Source organism: Delphinapterus leucas, chromosome 5 (assembly GCF_059928025.1).
Source record: "Delphinapterus leucas isolate spDelLeu-1000000601 "Yukka" chromosome 5, BTC_Dleu_Yukka2, whole genome shotgun sequence".
Classification (NCBI taxonomy): Eukaryota; Metazoa; Chordata; class Mammalia; order Artiodactyla; family Monodontidae; genus Delphinapterus; species Delphinapterus leucas.
Window position 1 is genome coordinate 92,710,359 of NC_143133.1, and position 17,503 is coordinate 92,727,861.

General features: G+C 39.7%; 1 protein-coding gene across 1 annotated transcript in view; it reads left to right on the plus strand.

Annotated features, from left to right (window-relative positions):
- FRAS1 (Fraser extracellular matrix complex subunit 1) overlaps window positions 1–17,503 on the plus strand; it is a 466,514-nt gene that overhangs the window by 352,471 nt on the left and 96,540 nt on the right. Inside the window, exons 36-41 of the mRNA XM_022599506.3 lie at window positions 2,293–2,424; window positions 3,526–3,651; window positions 6,905–7,152; window positions 12,596–12,744; window positions 12,931–13,093; window positions 15,353–15,488. Coding sequence (XP_022455214.2) covers window positions 2,293–2,424; window positions 3,526–3,651; window positions 6,905–7,152; window positions 12,596–12,744; window positions 12,931–13,093; window positions 15,353–15,488 — 954 coding nt within the window. The remainder of the gene's footprint in view (window positions 1–2,292; window positions 2,425–3,525; window positions 3,652–6,904; window positions 7,153–12,595; window positions 12,745–12,930; window positions 13,094–15,352; window positions 15,489–17,503) is intronic.

Consider the following 17,503-nt stretch of genomic DNA (forward strand, 5'->3'; position numbering starts at 1 on the left):
GTTCCTTGTACATTTTGGATAAGAGTCCTTTATCAGATGTGACTTTTGCAAATATTTTTTCCCAGACTGTGGCTTGTCCCAGACTGTGAAAATGTCCTCTTGACATTTTCTTTCACAGAGCAGAAGTTTTTAAATTTAATGAAATCCAGCTCATCAATTATTTTTTTCATGAATCATGTCTTTGGTGTCATATCTAAAAAGGTATCACCATACCCCAGGTCATCTAGGTTTTTTACTATGTTATCATCTAAGAGTTTGTAGTTTTGCAGCTTACATTTAGTTCCATGATCCATTTTGAGTTGACTGTTGTGAAAGGTGTAAGAGGTTCCTCTTTTTTAAAAAGAGAAAAACTTTTGGAATCTGGTAGGAAAGAAGCCATCTCTTTTAGCAGAGTTTTGTGAGAGAAAAATTTAACTTGGACACACAATTAACTAAGGCAGCAAGAAACCCAAGCCCTGACATTAACCCGTGGAATGAGGGAGAGCCGCTCATTTGGTTAATCAGCTAAGCTGAGACAGCAAACTGATATCCCTGACCTGACTGCCCAAGACAAGCACAGATGCTCTACAGAACCACCCAGAGCGAGGAAAACACACAGGGTGAATGGTGCCTGCAGGAGGCATCTGACCAAAGAGGCAGTGTGACTATTTCTCAGAGAAATAAAAAACGTTGCTTAAAGAGAGGGCTAGACATGTAATTACTAAATTTTGATTACAAGTTCCTATGTTTGCTTGCAAAGAACTTCACCCTCATGGTATATTTTGTTGTTATGTTACATGTACCAGAAAACAGCTTTCCTCACTTTACTTATAGAGACAAGGATATACCTTGGTCACACCGACAGCTGTGCGATATGACCAAAGCTGTTTAAGTTTTAGGGCCTTTCCTTTCCTCTTCTGCAAGGTAAGGATGGTGAAGACTCCCTGAGGTGCACCCCCCACTTAAATAAAATCAATGTAAAACATTAAAAAGATAGAATTGTATTTTGCAATCATTTTTTTTATTTAATAAAGGGACTTCTTAACTTAGATTCCAGGGACTTCAGAGAATCCTGAATCCACTGAAATTTATGGAAAAGTTTGTACTTTTGTCTTCAAACTCCCCAAAGTTAAGAATCATTGGTCCCTACCTCTGACTATCCAGAGAGCACAAAAGATTGAGCACAAAGAAGCAGATACAATAACTTTGACATTTGACCGAATGACCAGAGCCATAAAACCTTCATTCTCACAGGGATACTATCTTCTCTCCTTCAGTAGGGCTATTTCTGGACTTCTCTAGGACATGGATTGTACCTTATAAAATTCAACCATATCTTTTAGATGTGTTCTCAAGGAAAAGACAAATCGAAAACCTGTTGGAATCATTACCAGGAGTCACTAAGTGATGGCTCACTTGGCTGAAGTAGAGGACAGATTCCTACTGACTTGTTAACTAAGTCCACGAGAAAGTAGTGAAGGAAACCTGTTTCTTGTAACCAACCCATGTATAAGCATACCACACGTTTAAAATATCAACAGTACAGTTTTCTCAATAGGCACTGCAGATAAATACATCAATGAGTGGGTGGTGCAGGTGTTCCTCCAAAGCTGGCTTTTAGAGAAGGGAAGGCGTGTTAAGATATAGGAAAGTGGAAATAAGAATCAAGGGTCTGGCAAATCCGCTTTCATTTCTCTCCAGTGATCAATGCTCACTTGGATGTCAGGTAATCCAGGGGAATAAAATCTTAAGGTCAATGTTTTATTTGCAAAGGTGCTCTTCCATTTATTGCATCGTGCGTAATGACCAGGTAAAAATGGGTCTGCTTACTTCCAAACAAATGACATTAGAATTACCTGTGTAGACATTTTCTATCCTTTTAAATAAGTATTTTATAATGAGACAGACATCATTTCTAACAGAGATATCCCGAAAAAACTATTTCTCTGGAACATTGGAAGAATGAATTGAATCTAAAATATTCCATCAATAAAAGCTTCTCCCAGCATCACCTAAGAGTGCATATTTTGTTTTACTTTCCCTTCCACTAATATTTGTCAATATCACCTTGCTGTGAAAGTTGCTTCTTAGAATGACTTTGTTGTTATGGTTTTAGCTTTTTTGTTATTCAGTAGAAAGAGCTTTGTAGAATAGCTCACAGTGTCTTGCTTGCTTACATTTTCTATTTATAAGCATCTCTTCAAAGTGTTAAGGTAATCTAAAAAAGCTTCTGGCTACATATTTATAGAACTAGCCTACAGGTGACCAGACTACAAACTGACGTGTGTGTGTGTGTGCGTGTACTCTTGCTAGTTTCGGATGGAGGCCACACAAGTCCAGAGATGGCCCTCACCGTTCATTTACTTCGAATTGATCGGCACCCACCAGTGTTCCAGGTTACAGCTCCACTGCTTAAAGTCAGCCCAGGAGGCAGCACTTCTATAGGTAAGAACTGGGAACCTGAAAGAAACATGGCTTGGAAATGGAACCATATTTTAGTAACAGTCCCTGTATAAATCTCTTCATGGTTACCAAAAAGTAGTGACCTTCTCTTCCAGAAGTTGCAGGCATCTCATCCATAGCCATCCCTCTGCCCATTTCCATGCATATGGAAGCAGCATGGAGAGAAGGAAATAAACCCTTCAGAAGCCAATGCTCAGTGATGGAATACAACACAGAATTTATTTTCCAGTCTTTAGGAGTTTGATTTGTTGCCATCGCTAAAATATAAAGTAACACAGAGCAGAGAAGAGAAGAGAGGGAAGTGGTTTCAATGACTGCTCTTGTTTTCTCTTTAGAAAGTAAAGAGTAACAGTAGGAGTGACAAGTCACCATAACCTTCAGAAGCTGTGATGAGTTGGAGTTGGCCCAAGTGTTTTATATGTGATTTTGTTTACCTATTAGTATACTTACTTTTTAGAAGTTTATTCTTTTACCAAGAACATCTTAAGAGCGAATAGTGGGTATTGTGATTTTTGTAAGCTGTTCTCTACCCATCCTTATCCAGTTCCTACATGTGGGTATTGGCCTAAAATTACTTATCATCCAACCTATAAACAAGCCACAGATACAAAGATGACTGTCCCTTTTGCCCCACTGCTTCTCATGTCAGTGATGGCCAGAGCAGCCATTGTTAAAATAACTTGGCTCTTCTGTAGTTTCAGAGAAAGGAGAAGGGAAGAAATGATGAAAAGCAAACACAATTTCTTAGAGTATTTTCTGGAAGAAAACCTACCCGGTCGGTCAGGACTGACCTTTTCATGGGCTACCATTCCCTCATTTGTATGGAAGAAAAAAGGTATTCTGAATTCAGAACTACCTACTCATAAGTTAACTTTTGGAAGAACCTACTTGTAATTTGGGAACTGACTGTATTATCAAGTTTTCACTCTTTTTTGTGGTTGATTCAAATTAGACAGCACTTTCTTCTAACCATCAGATTACCCACAACATGGCTTCCAGCCTGGCCTGGGGCTTTACTGTACCCAGAGTATACAGTTGTTAATGTACACATCTTCTCACCATGCTCTATTCTCCTGACTGTAGGACTTGAGTTGGTAGTAAGAGACACGGAGACAGTGCCTGAAGAACTCCTCTTTGAGCTCCGGAAACCTCCCCAGCATGGCGTGCTCCTTAAGTACACGGCTGGGTTCCCAGGGCCCGTGGCCTCAGGTAGCTGCTCACTCTGTCATTGGCCTGCTTGGATTTCTTTTTTTTTTTTAATGTTTTAATTTTATTGTAGTATAGCTGATTTGCAATGTTGTGTTAGTTTCAGGTGTACAGCAAAGTGATTCAGTTATACATATACATATGTTCGTTCTTTTTTAGAGTCTCTCCTCATATATGTTATCACAGAATATTGTTTTCGCATTGCACTCGGTTTTATGTCTCAGACAAGAAGTAAAGCAACATTGTGGGATAAACTATAAAGAGATACGTAGAAAGGAAAAACCTTTAGTCCATTGGCTGAAGTATCTGGGACTTCTCTCTCTGTACCACTACCCACACCCCAAAACTATGAAGCTATTTCCTCAAGTTGTAGGTAAAATTGGTTGATTTCTGAAACCTGGAGTAAATGCATTTAGAACGACCTTATGTGAATTGTCAGCTGCCACTTTCCCACGGTCTGTTCATGGAGATAAATTTGTCTTCCTTATTTTGGTATGTGAATCTGCACAATATTTTAAGCACTGTGACTCTGAGAGTGTAAACCACATGTTTCTTCACCCACTAAAAAAGGGTGGTAATGTGCCCAGCTTTCCAAAATAATACTTACTGCGCTTTCCCTGATTATAAAGAATAATACGTGCTGATTGTTTAGGAAGTACAGAATAGTGCAAAGAACACAACTAAATCTAATTTTTAATAGTCGGCTCTCATATATTGAAGTGAATATTATCCCTTCCAAAGTTGTCACCTTGGGATGCTGTATACTTATTCTGACAATCTGTACTTTCTGAAAACCTTTATATAATTCCTAATAGGCATCTAGTAATGCGTTCTTCTGAATATCTCTTCAGAGAGAAGGTGTCAAATCTTTGACCTTGAAGGTACATTGAATTTGTAAGAGCAACAAACAGGCACTTAGGAGTCACAAAGGCAGGTTTTTAAAAAACTTACTGAACAAAAGAAGTATCATTAAGATAGATTTCTGACTTAAAAGCTTTTGCACAGCAAAGGAAACCATAAACAAGATGAAAGGACAACCCTCAGAATGGGAGAAAATATTGGCAAATGAAGCAACTGACAAAGGATTAATCTCCAAAATTTACAAGCAGCTCATGCAGCTCAATATCAAAAAAACAAGCAACCCAATCCAAAAATGGGCAGAAGACCTAAATAGACATTTCTCCAAAGAAGATATACAGACTGCCAACAAACACATGAAAGAATGCTCAACATCATTAATCATTAGAGAAATGCAAATCAAAACTACAATGAGGTATCACCTCACACCAGTCAGAATGGCCATAATCAAAAAGACTACAAACAATAAATGCTGGAGAGGGTGTGGAGAAAAGAGAACCCTCTTGCACTGTTGGTGGGAATGTAAATTGATACAGCCACTATGGAGAACAGAATGGAGGTTCCTTAGAAAACTAAAAATAGAACTACCATATGACCCAGCAATCCCAGTATTGGGCATATACCCTGACAAAACCATAATTCAAAAAGAGTCATGTACCACAATGTTCATTGGAGCTCTGTTTACAATAAATAGCCAGGACATGGAAGCAACCTAAGTGTCCATCAACAGATGAATGGAGAAAGAAGGTGTGGCACATATATACAATGGAATATCACTCAGCCATAAAAAGAAACAAAATTGAGTTATTTGTAGTGAGGTGGATGGACCTAGAGCCTGTCATACAGAGTGAAGTAAGTCAGAAAGAGAAAAACAAATACCATATGCTAACACATATATATGGAATCTAAAAAAAAAAAAAAATGGTTAGAACCTAGGGGCAGGACAGAAATAAAGACACAGACGTAGAGAATGGCCTTGAGGACACGGGGAGGGGGAAGGGTAAGCTGGGATGAAGTGAGAGAGTGGCCTGGACATATCTACACTACCAAATGTAAAATAGATAGCTAGTGGGAAGCAGCCGCATAGCACAGGGAGATCAGCTCAGTGCTTTGTGACCACCTAGAGGGGTGGGAGGGTGGGAGGGAGGGAGACGCAAGAGGGAGGAGATATGGGATATATGTATATGTATAGCTGATTCACTTCGTTATAAAGCAGAAACTAACACACCATTGTAAAGCAATTATACTCCAATAAAGATGTTTAAAAAAAAAAAAGAGATAAATTTCTGGCATCCTAAGGGGACTACGTTAGGAGCATAACAGTCATAGCCCAGTTTCTTTACCATTATATTTAACCTATATTTGTGTAATTAATATTTGAGTTCTAAAGATGTTTGTAAATTATTAGTTTTATTACTTTTTTTAGGCACATTACCACTAGTAAATCACATTAACACAATGTTGAAAGAGAAGGCTTAGAAGTTGAATACAAAGAATAAATAAATTATTTTGTTTCATTATATAACATCAATTATGGCAGTCAATAATATATGAAGAAATAGAATTGAATAAAACATCCAAGAAGACCAGTTCCTCAGTTGTGCTTGTGGAATCATTGGGACCCATGGCACTAAGTAGAATTTCTCATAAAAAGGGTTCTATGACCAAACAATTTTGATAAACTTTAAGGTTGAATATTGGAGATTCTAGAATTCTAATGAATCCTGCTGCTTAAAAATTTTTTATTTTAAATTTTGTTTAAACCTGTTTTCCTTAAACATTTATGACCTTGACATTTTTTTTCACACCACGCCTATCAGATCTATCACAAGTTAGTACTCTAGACTTACACAGTTTAGGTTTCTAACTTTAAATATATTTTTCAATTTCTAAGTGTTTTTTAATTTAAAAGAACCTTATGTTCTTAATTAGAACAAAGATCTCTTACAGGTTTGTCTAGCATAATTTACCTTCTTAACTTTTTCAGTAAATCTTCAGTATCAAGATTAGATTCTAGGAGGGCTATCGTAACGAACAGAAGCATGTTCTTTATTCTCTAGAACGAAGAGTAATGAGTGAAGCTTAGAGGCAGATTTTGGCTCAACATGATTAAAAACTTAAAAGAATTTTACAGCTATCGTCAGTGGAAGTAACTCCCTTGTAAAACAGTGAGGCTCCCACCTTGAGCCGTGTTGAAGGACAGGCTAAATAACCCTTTTGCAAGGGTAGTATAAAGGGACTCTTATATTGGGTGGGTGGTTGGACTAATTAGCTTACAACTCACAGAGTTTATGATACTATATGTACTTTGAAATCCTGAGAACAAAGGTGTTATGGAAATGAAAAGCGTTATTCCCGTAGTAATTGGTTTTTTTGCAATTTGTTTTATTCTTGAAAGGTGACACTTTCACATATGAGGATGTAGAGGAAAATGTTCTGCAGTATCTACACGATGGATCCTCTGCCCGGGAGGACAGCATGGAGATCTCAGTTACAGATGGCATCTCAGCAGCAACAGTGGAAGTGAGGGTGGAGGTGTCACTGTCCGAGGCCCGGGGGCCTCAGCTGGCTGCTGGCGCCTCTCTGAGCATCACCGTTGCCAGTAAAAGCACAGCTATAATCACTAGGTCACATCTTGCTTACGTTGTAAGTTCTTCTGTTTGTCTTTTTGCCCACTGCACCCTCTGACTAGGCAGACTAGAAAGGGATGCCATGGCTGAATATTTGGGCCATCAGGCATATGGCCATAAAAGAACCTTCTTCTCCCCTTGCCTATCATTTTACTCTTAGGAATAGTTACACTCTTTATTGCAGCTGCTCCCACTCTCTCCCAAGCAGACAAGTGAATGAGCAGAACATTGATGAAATCCCTATTTGTAGGGATGGGTGATTGTCACCTGGAAATAGTGCCAGTGTCAAAAAGCCCAAGTCCCCATATTTTAAGCTCCATTGATAATATTTCAAATGGGAATTTTAGGAGGAGAGCGTTTTAGAAGAACTTACCTGGCCAGTGACTAATAAGTAATGGTATTTCAGGGCCCACTTTTCTGAGAGAAAACTGCTTTTCACCAGCGTCTGTCTCAGGTCCAGCTCTGGACAGAATGCTGGCATGCTCCTGTGGCAGGATTACTGATTCATCCTCCATCCAGTGCCCCAAGAGAAGCAGTGTGGTTCGGGGACTACGGGTAGATTCAGGAACTCTGTTGTTGTTTTTTCCACCAATCTGACCTTAATTTGATAAGCGATCCTGGCTAAATTAAACTCATCCTCTGTCCTTGACTTTACCTCTGGAGCTAAGGATAATGAAGATAATTAATTTTATTTTTCATTTAAGTATGTTGTAAACAGATGTGAACTCTCCATGTAAAAATAATAATGAGTAGTTTTGACAAATATGCTGAAAATAAGAATAATTGAATGGTAATCATTCTTAGTACTGAATTTTTCCTTTGCTAATCTTAAAATTTCCACCAATAATCTGGCCTTTTTAAAAAAAAAAACACTATATAGTTTTAAGTAATCCTTTTCTGAGCTGAATAGTCTGGCTGTAAAATCTAGTCCTGAATAGTAGCATTAAGATAAAGCATTGGCCTGGGAACAATTGCTTCAATTGCTTTTGCACAGATTTTCCCCTAAAATTGTCTTTTTTTAAATTATGGGAAACTGCGTTCCACCCTGATTCTTCTCATGGGTCTAGTATAGTTTCAGAACACCTTTGATTTTGTTTTTTAATTGACGGGTGATTCTTACCATAGGTTATGGTCTTTTGAATCTTATGAAACACGAATTCATAAAAATGTATGTATACAGATTTAATCAGTAGATCACCAAGGCTTGAAAAATGTTTGACAGACCAAAATAGGATTCCAGGAGCAGTTCCTTCCCATCAACTGCATATTATAAGCTGCAGTTGAAAATGCAAGCCCATTGGCAACTGAACGTGTATTTTCAGAAATTGATTGAATGTGAATTTACCCACTAGAGCGGAAAGACTCCAAAAGAATTATCCTAGCTCACTGAAAGCATAGCATATTTTAAAGACTTAGCTAAGTTATACACTAACTTTCTCTGAGGGTTGTAGAAGAGTTTTGTACTTAATGTCATGGGGAAGATTTTTCTAGACATGCATAGTTAGTGAGTTTGCTGTGAACATCCAGAGAAGTTGGAAAAGCCATCTGAAACCCTGGTCATAAATGGAGCAGAATATGAAAAGATAGGAACAGGTAAGCCTGTTCTTAATTAGAGTATCATGAACTGCAAGAGGGTTAAGTGATGTCGGGAGAGGCAAAAGGCAAAAGTGGGATTCTGTGTATTTGCTTCTCAATGGTGGTTTCCTATACACAATTTGTTATGTACTGCAAGAAAACAAGTAAGGAAGGGGTGGTATGGGTTTTATCGTTAGAATGAATGGGTTCTAATCTAAGCTCATCAGTTTTACTAGCATAATAACCCTTGACAAGTCACTAAACTCCCTAGGGCTCAGTTTTCTCATTTGTAATATGGAGAGGACGATATAAGATTAATCTTAAATAGCTAATAGATTTCTATGCACCAGCCAAAAATACACTAATTCAAAATAAGATACCATCTATAATAATATTACTTAACGCACATTAGGTATAAATGTAACAAAATTGATGCTATGACTGACTATAAAGAAAATTTAAAGGAGTCTCTTGACAAAGTTTTAGAAATAAAAGAATTTACCAGGGGGCCAGATAGAAGGTCAACAGAACGATAGCATTTCTATTCATAAGCAAAAATAGCCAGTAAACGTAACTAAAAAGATGATACCACTTATAATAGCATCACAAAAATTATATTCTTTGGACTAAATCTAACCAAAAAAAAGACAATACTTCTACAGGGAAAATTGTAATACTTAATTGGCAGACGTTTTAAAAGCACTAAATAAATGACAAGATATGCCATATTCATGAATAGGAAGATTTAGTATCCAAGAGATAGCAATTCTCCCACAAGTGATCTTTCCATCCAATTGAGTTCCAATCAAAAGCCCGGTGGACTTTTTATGATCTTGATACGCTGATTCTACAATATATAAGGAAAAACAAAGGGCCAGAATTCTGAAAAAGAAAGACAGGAGGGCAGGGGCTTGCCCTGGCAGGTATCAGGATTCATTATAAACCTGCACTATTTAAAACAGCATACACTGGTATATACTAGAGAGTCCAGAAACAGACCCACACTTGGGACTGTAATATAAAACAGCTGTAGCAAGCCAGATCAGTGGAAACAGGAGAAACTATTTAAAACATGAATCTGCACAAAATTACTACTCATATGTAAAAAAAAAGACTGCTGCTATCTCATACCCTACACAGATATTAACTGTAGCAAATCAAGTACTTAAGTGTCATAAGTAAAAGTGTACAATTCTTTATAGGATATAGGCGAATATTTTCATGATATTGGGAAAGGGAAGAATTTCTTAAACTAGAAACAAAAAGTGCTAACTCTAAAGAAAAAATTGATAAATTTGACTATATTAAAATTAAATTTATGTTCTCCCAAACACACCATAAATACAAAAAGCACACAAGTTACAAATTGGAAAAAGATAATTTACGACACATATAACCAAAAATAACAAAGAAAATATAAAGAACGTCTGCAAATCAAGAAGAAAAAGATAATCCATTTGAAAAATGAACAGAAGACATCAGCAGGAATTTCAGAAGAGGAACCCATAGGGCCAATAAACATAAGGAGAGACATTCACCTTTTTAGACACCAGGGAAAGCAAATTAAGACTATATACTATTTAATACCAATTCAGTTGGCAAAAATTTTAAAGTATGAAAATACCAAATGTTGGAGAGGAAATAGATCTACAGGAGGTTCTTTGCTAATGGAACTGTAAATTGGAACAACCACTCTGGGAAGGAATTTGGCCTTGTCTTGTGAGGATGAATGTTCATATACCCTAATCGTTCCTCTCCTAGATTCCTATTCAAGAGGCACTTTCATAGGTACACGAGATATGCACAAGAATATATACAGCAATACTATTTGTAACAGTAGTCTATTTGTAATAGCGAAAATATTGAAATAAACCAAATGTCCATCAGCATCAACAGGATATACTTGCTCTATGGAATATTAGAGAACACTCAAAACACATGAACTATAGCTGCACAGAACAACATTAATGGACCTTAGCAGTCTGCCACTGAGTAAAAAGAAAAATAAATTCCACAAGAGGAGTGTCTAACTCCCTTTTCTTAAGCTAAAAAAAAACTGAAGCTACTTTATAATACTATATCACACTATATCAAGAAATTCAAAGAAATAAGAAACAAGATCCAGGGTGATGGTAGGCCCAGGGACAGGATAAAAGAGGAGCTCATACATAAACGTTAATCATCAAAGTTCTAGTCCTTTGTTGAATGTTGGGTCAATAGATGTATAAATAATAAAAAGAAAATTAAAAAGGGAATGAATACAAAATGGGTGAGAAGGGCTTCGAGTAGAAAAATTACATAAGAACAAAGTCTATATTCTTATGAATTTTTCACCCACGGTATCTTGGACATCCCAAAATAGTAATTTTCTTTAAATTATGACAGCATTTTCAGAAAAAAAAAAAATCCAACTGATTTCACACTGTTTCAAACCCAACAGTCATTTGAGATTTGAAAAATTATAAGTTGTGTTGTGCCTGACATGAAATTTGCATTTCTTTGCCAAATTTACCAATGTGGAATTTAGAAGCTGTTCATTCTAATCAAGAGCCAGGAGCTCTGTCCTTGTAGTTTATCATGATCTCAGAAGATAATACCTTAGAACTCTTGGCTGTCTTCTAAAAATTCCCTGTCAGAGGACACTCACAGTAATATTAGGAAGTAGTTTTTTGGAAGCCTGCCTATTGTATTTGATAACTCATGTAGAAAAATAGAGAAACTTTTAAAGTATAAATTTAGGGGAAATTTTCTGAAGTTTTGCAGCTTCGATGAATTTGAGATTCCTTCCATGCTGTTATCAAGTGATGTGAAGAAATATGGAAAATTCTATGATCTTGCACTGAGGCTCTGAACTGTCAACTTACAAAGGTCTCTGGGGATAGAAATGAGAGCTGACTAAAACCTGCTGCCCCAGATCACCAGGCAGCCGTGGTCATATTCCTGATCTCGTACCTCAACTAACTGTACAACATAGCCATGCACATTTGCACGTGAAAATACATTTGGCTATGCAATATTTGTTTTCATTGTTGCTGTGGTAAAGTGTCAAGTACCCTCATGTTCACAGCCAGCTGCTCTAAAAGATGAATGACTCAGGGAATCTTTCCAAGAAGTTGTTGCCTCCCTCCTAGATATTTCCAAAAATATCCCTGAAGAAAGAAGAAATTGTTCATTAAGACATTCAATTATTGTCCATGTAGCAACACAGAAAGCCAATTTTATTTCTCAATAAACATTGCAGAGGAAAGGGAAATAAATGGTCTTTGTTAATATTGGGCATCTTGGGGGTTGAACATCCATAGGTTCGGTCCAGGTAGAATGAAATCCATAATTTCCTAAATTCTTTTGTTAAACTAAAATTTTTATCATGTTAAATATTACTTAAAGTGAGTCCTTGGCTAAGCTAAATACCTTCCATTCTTTGTTTCACAGAATTTTAAAATTGTTATCATATGTTATAGTGGAATTTTACCTGTTTCTAAAAAGCAAACGATTCTTAGAAACTCTAGAAGAATCCTACAAGTGTGTTTCTAGAAGGATGACATATTTCTGACTGTGTTTTGCATTTCACTAGATGCTTGTAATAAAAACAAAACCTTGTGTGGCTCTTATAGTAACCATAGGGCATCTCTTTGTTTTACGCCCTATACCTAAAGTGCATGTCCCGCTATTATCTTGAGCTACTCTTCAAAGAAGACATTATCAAAAAGACATTTTAGGAGGAATAAATACTGGGATTTTCACGCAGTTTAGATGGTGTTGCTTTATCACAAAGGGAAAGAGATTTTTCCATTTAGTAGAGAAGGGAGCACCCGAGATCTTTACTGGAAATATTGATTCCTGCAAACGTGCATTCATGTCTTGCCTCATATTTGCCTAATTAGGATGATTCTTCCCCCGACCCAGAGATCTGGATTCAGTTAAGTTCTCTGCCCGTGTATGGTGCTCTCTTAAGAACCTCAGGACCTGAGGTGGAAGAACTCTCAGAGGTTTCCAATTTCACAATGGAAGACATCAACAACAAGAAAATTAGGTATATAACCACCTGGTGTTACGTGACAGAATTTTTTTTAATTGTATTAAAATATGTAAGCAACTAACCAGTAGCTCCCCTGAAAGATTATGTTACTTCTGGCCCCATTGTTAAACAAAGATTTAGTCATCTTACTTGACCTGTTGGTGTAGTACGTTCATTCTGTTCTTCTGCTGGCCTTTGTAGGTACTCAGCTGCATTTGAGACCGGTGGTCATCTGGTTACTGACAGCTTCCACTTCTCTGTCTCTGATTTGGACCACAACCGCCTGGACAATCAGAGGTTTACCATCGTGATCACTCCCGTCAAGGATCCACCCCAAGTCATTGCTTTCGCTGACCTTATCACCGTAAGCAGTTCAGATCAATGAACTGTGGGTACTGTAGAGAGCAGGAGTCTGTGGCAGTGTGAACGAAGGATTTCTACCTAAATTGGCTGTCAAGTCGTTCCCCTCAAATATCTAGGCAATAGTATAAAGATACGTATGGCTTTCAAGCATCAGTTTTTCAAAAAGTATGAAGATAATTACATGCAGAAGATCAAATCATTATATCCACATTATTTAGTCAACAAGTATTTCTGTGCCAGACATAAATCTAGATGTGTACAGTATTTTGTATACTATGCTAGATGTATATAGCAGTAGGAGTAGGAATGTATCTTTGAGGAGTTTATAGTCTAATGTTTGCAGCAACTAAAACTTAGGGATATGGACAGTATCCCCAGGTCCCTTTTTTTTTTTTTTTTAATTTATTTATTTTTGGCTGCGTTGGGTCTTCCTTGCTGCGTGTGGGCTTTCTCTAGTTGTGGCGAGTAGGGGCTACTCTTCGTTGCGGTGTGCAGGCTTCTCATTGCAGCGGCTTCTCTTGTTGCAGAGCATGAGGTCTAGGTGAGCGGTCTCAGTAGTTGTGGCAGGCTCAGCGGCCATGGCTCACGGGACCAGCCGCTCCGCGGCATGTGGGATCTTCCCGGACCGGGGCACGAACCCGCGTCCCCTGCATCAGCAGGCGGACTCTCAACGACTGCACCACCAGGGAAGCCCGGCAGTCGGATTCTTAACCACTGTGCCGCCAGGGAAGCTTCCCAGATCCCATCTTAAATGGAGTTGATACTTATCGCTGTAAACGATATTGACAGCTCCTTGGCGTTGGGAGGTGAAATATAATGTACCTCGATCATGAAGTTACTTAGACCTGAATTCAAGTGCCAGTTCTGTTACTAGCTGACTGACCTTGGACCAATTATATAATCTTTCTTAGCCCCAGTTTCCTCGTTTTTTTAAAAATTTATTTTATTTATATTTATTTTTGGTTGCATTGGGTCTTCGTTGCTGCACGCAGGCTTTCTCTAGTTGCGGCGAGTGGGGCTACTCTTTGTTGCGGTGCGCGGGCTTCTCATTGCGGTGGCTTCTCATGTTGCGGAGCTCGGGCTCTAGGCACACGGGCTTCAGTAGTTGTGGTGCGTGGGCTTAGTTGCTCCGCAGCACGTGGGATCTTCCCAGACCAGGGATCGAACTCGCATCCCCTGCGTTGGCAGGCAGATTCTTAACCACTGTACCACCAGGGAAGTCCCAATTTCCTCATTTTTAAAGTGTTACTATTCCTGTTACATAAAGGATTACTCTGATGATTAATAAAGTAGCACTAAAAAACCCCAGTAGAGTACTGGCTCATGGTAGGGATTCCATAAAAGTTAATTCACTTTCCTTGTTCTGCTCTACATACATACCATAATGCCAAAAACTCAGGATTCCTGGTTTTGTTGAACAACTAAAAATTCATAAAACTGAGTTGTTTCTAAATGGTTCTGATATTCCACCCTTCTTTTTTTTTCATGTCCACACTTCGGGGCAATCGTTTGGACCTTCCCCATTCCCAGAGTCAGGGTGACCTTCCACTTTGTAACTTGTAGATCTTCCTGTATTTAGCCAATAGCTATTCAGAAGTAAACGGCTTCATATCCAGCAGGCTAGCAAAAAACACTAGGGTCAGGTTGCAAAGTAAGCATACAAAACAGGGCCCTAAAGGAAAAAGGTAGCTGGAGCAACTGCTTTTACTCATAACCGATTTATTTTCCTCCTTGACAGTAAGATAAGCACTAGCCTTCAGGTATGGTGAGCCCTTTCTTCCTGCACACCTATAAACATACACTATCATGGGATAAATGGGACTTCCTGCTGGGAACTCCTACTATAGGACAGAGCTTCCCTCATAGTATCCAGGGGAGGACTGGATGAATCATTCTGTAGCTGCGGGCTTTTGAACGTTGATACGGAAGGAAGGCAGCCATCCTGTCGTGCAGCTGTTCCAAGGTAGGTGATTAGAATGGGCCAGAGCTGCTTTACAACCAGCTCCATCATGGAAGGAAGCACAACTTTGAAGGGAAACACGGAAGTCACCATGTCTGAGCGTAGCTTCAAGAGGCGCTGAAGGATTGTCTGGTCCCAGCAGCTCGAATATTCCTCATCTCGTGCGTAGAGGATCTGCCTCCTCAAAGAAGTGGAATTGGCACTGGAAGGTCACCCCAAGGCAACTCTTTTCAATTCAGTTCCTTTTACTGCACTTACGTGCAACCGCCCAAGGACGCTCTCCAATCTTTTCTTTCTTAGGTTGACGAGGGAGGGAGAGCCCCACTCTCATTTCACCACTTCTTTGCTGCTGCTGATCAGGACAGCCTCCAGGGTGACGCCATCATTAAACTAAGTGCCCTGCCCAAGTACGGCTGCATCGAGAACACGGGGACAGGTAACAGCAGTAGATTGGCTCTAGAGTTGTTCCAGACCTGGAGAGAAGGGAGCGTGGAGGTGGGTAACTGTCTGCAGTTAACCTGGATATGGAGAACTAAAGAGGGAATGGAACCATTTCAAAGAAATGGAAGGAGGGAAGGTTTCATTGACTCAACAAAAATTGAGTGTTTCCTGTATGCCAAGCACTGTTTTAAGCACTGGGGATATATCAGTAAACAAAACAGACAGAAACCCCTCCTTTCATGGTGCCTTAGATCCTGGTGGGAGGAGACACATAAGAAACCTAATAAATGAAAAAACTGTGTAAGACGTCAGGAGGTCAATCAGTGCTATGGGAAAAACTAGAGCAGGGTTAGGGGATTTGGAGTGCCAGCAATGGGGACGCAGGGGCTTGGGGACTGCACTCAGAATTGAGTGTCAAGGAAATAAAATTTTCTGTCCTTTTACTGTGAGGCAGCTGCAGTTTAGCTGAACCGTAGCTTACGTCGCTGCTTTTTCTAAGGATATGACATGAATTGAAATGCATGCTTGTCTCTCTGTGACCCTCTCCTCAACATCCCGCCCCCCCGCTCATCTACCCTGGACCCACTGCCCTTGGTGATTATCACAGAGAAGGGGAGGGGAGAGGGCGGATACCGTCCACAGGTCCACCGAGACCACAATGACTGGCAGTTGAGACAGCTCCCGGCAGGTGACGGTGCTGCTGCCTCCGCAGTGAGATTCCTGAGTGCCAGCGCTTGGCTCTAACTGGTGTGCAGCTAGCAGCTCCCACAGAGAGGCCAGTGGAGGCGTCTGTGACCAACAGGCGTCTGTGGTGCCTGGGATTTGAGCCTGGTTACCGGAAACTCATTTAGCAGGGGACATGTTTTCCTATAGAAAATCTTGAGTCTTTTCCCCATCTTGCCTTTCAGTGTGTGCTCTTAGATTTGTTTCTTGCTGAGTTAGATTTATCTCAACAAATGTTTATACAGTGGATGTAAAGATGAATAAGATGCAGCCCCTGCCTCGAGTGGGAGACAGATATGAAGACTGATAAATTACAATCATGAAATGCCAGGACAGGGAAAGGAGGAAAGCACTGAGAAAGGACATAGGACAAAACAGTTACTTTTGCCTGTAAAGGCAAGAAAGTCGGAGGAAGCAACATTTGAGTTGGAACTTGAAGAGTCAGTGGGAGTTGCTGTGGGCAGAGGGAAAATGGCATTTCTCACAGAGGGAAGAGCACAAGTAAAGGTGGGGAATCATGAAAGGATGGTTGCCCCCAGCCTTCTCTTCTGTCCAGGTGATTTCTTATTAAGCTTTTTGTTTGTTTGTTTTTTGTTTTTTTTGCGGTACGCGGGCCTCTCACTGCTGTGGCCTCTCCCGTTGCGGAGCACAGGCTCCGGACGCGCAGGCTTAGCGGCCGTGGCTCACGGGCCCAGCCGCTCCGCGGCATATGGGATCTTCCCGGACCGGGGCATGAACCTGTGACCCCTGCATCGGCAGGTGGACCCTCAACCACTGCGCCACCAGGAAATCCCTCTTATTAAGCTTTTTTTTAACATCGTTTTATGCTAACCTGGAGTACACGTAGAAGTGAAATTTCTGGCAAGCCTCAGCCTCTCTTAAAGTGGTTTGCAGACTTTAATGTGCATAAGACTCACCTGGAGGGCCTGTGCAAACAGTTTCCTGGGCAGCAACCCAAGAGTTCCTGTTTAAGGAGGCTGTTGAGACCCATGCGTTTGCATTTCTCACCAGCTCACAGGTGATGCCATTACTGCTGGTCCACACTTGGAAAACCATTGCTCTACATTAGTATGAACGTGGAAGTAAGGAAAAGACGTTCGGGGGGCAAATAATTGTTCCAAGGCACATTGTATAAGGACTCACCCTTTGCTCCATGGGAGTTCAGAACCAAGTCTGTTTTATACATGTGAAACTAGCTACCTAGATTCAGAATTCAGCTGATCAGAAGAACATCTTTTTAAAAACATTAGAAGAAGTAGCTTTAAGTTCATACCGGCAAGATGGAAA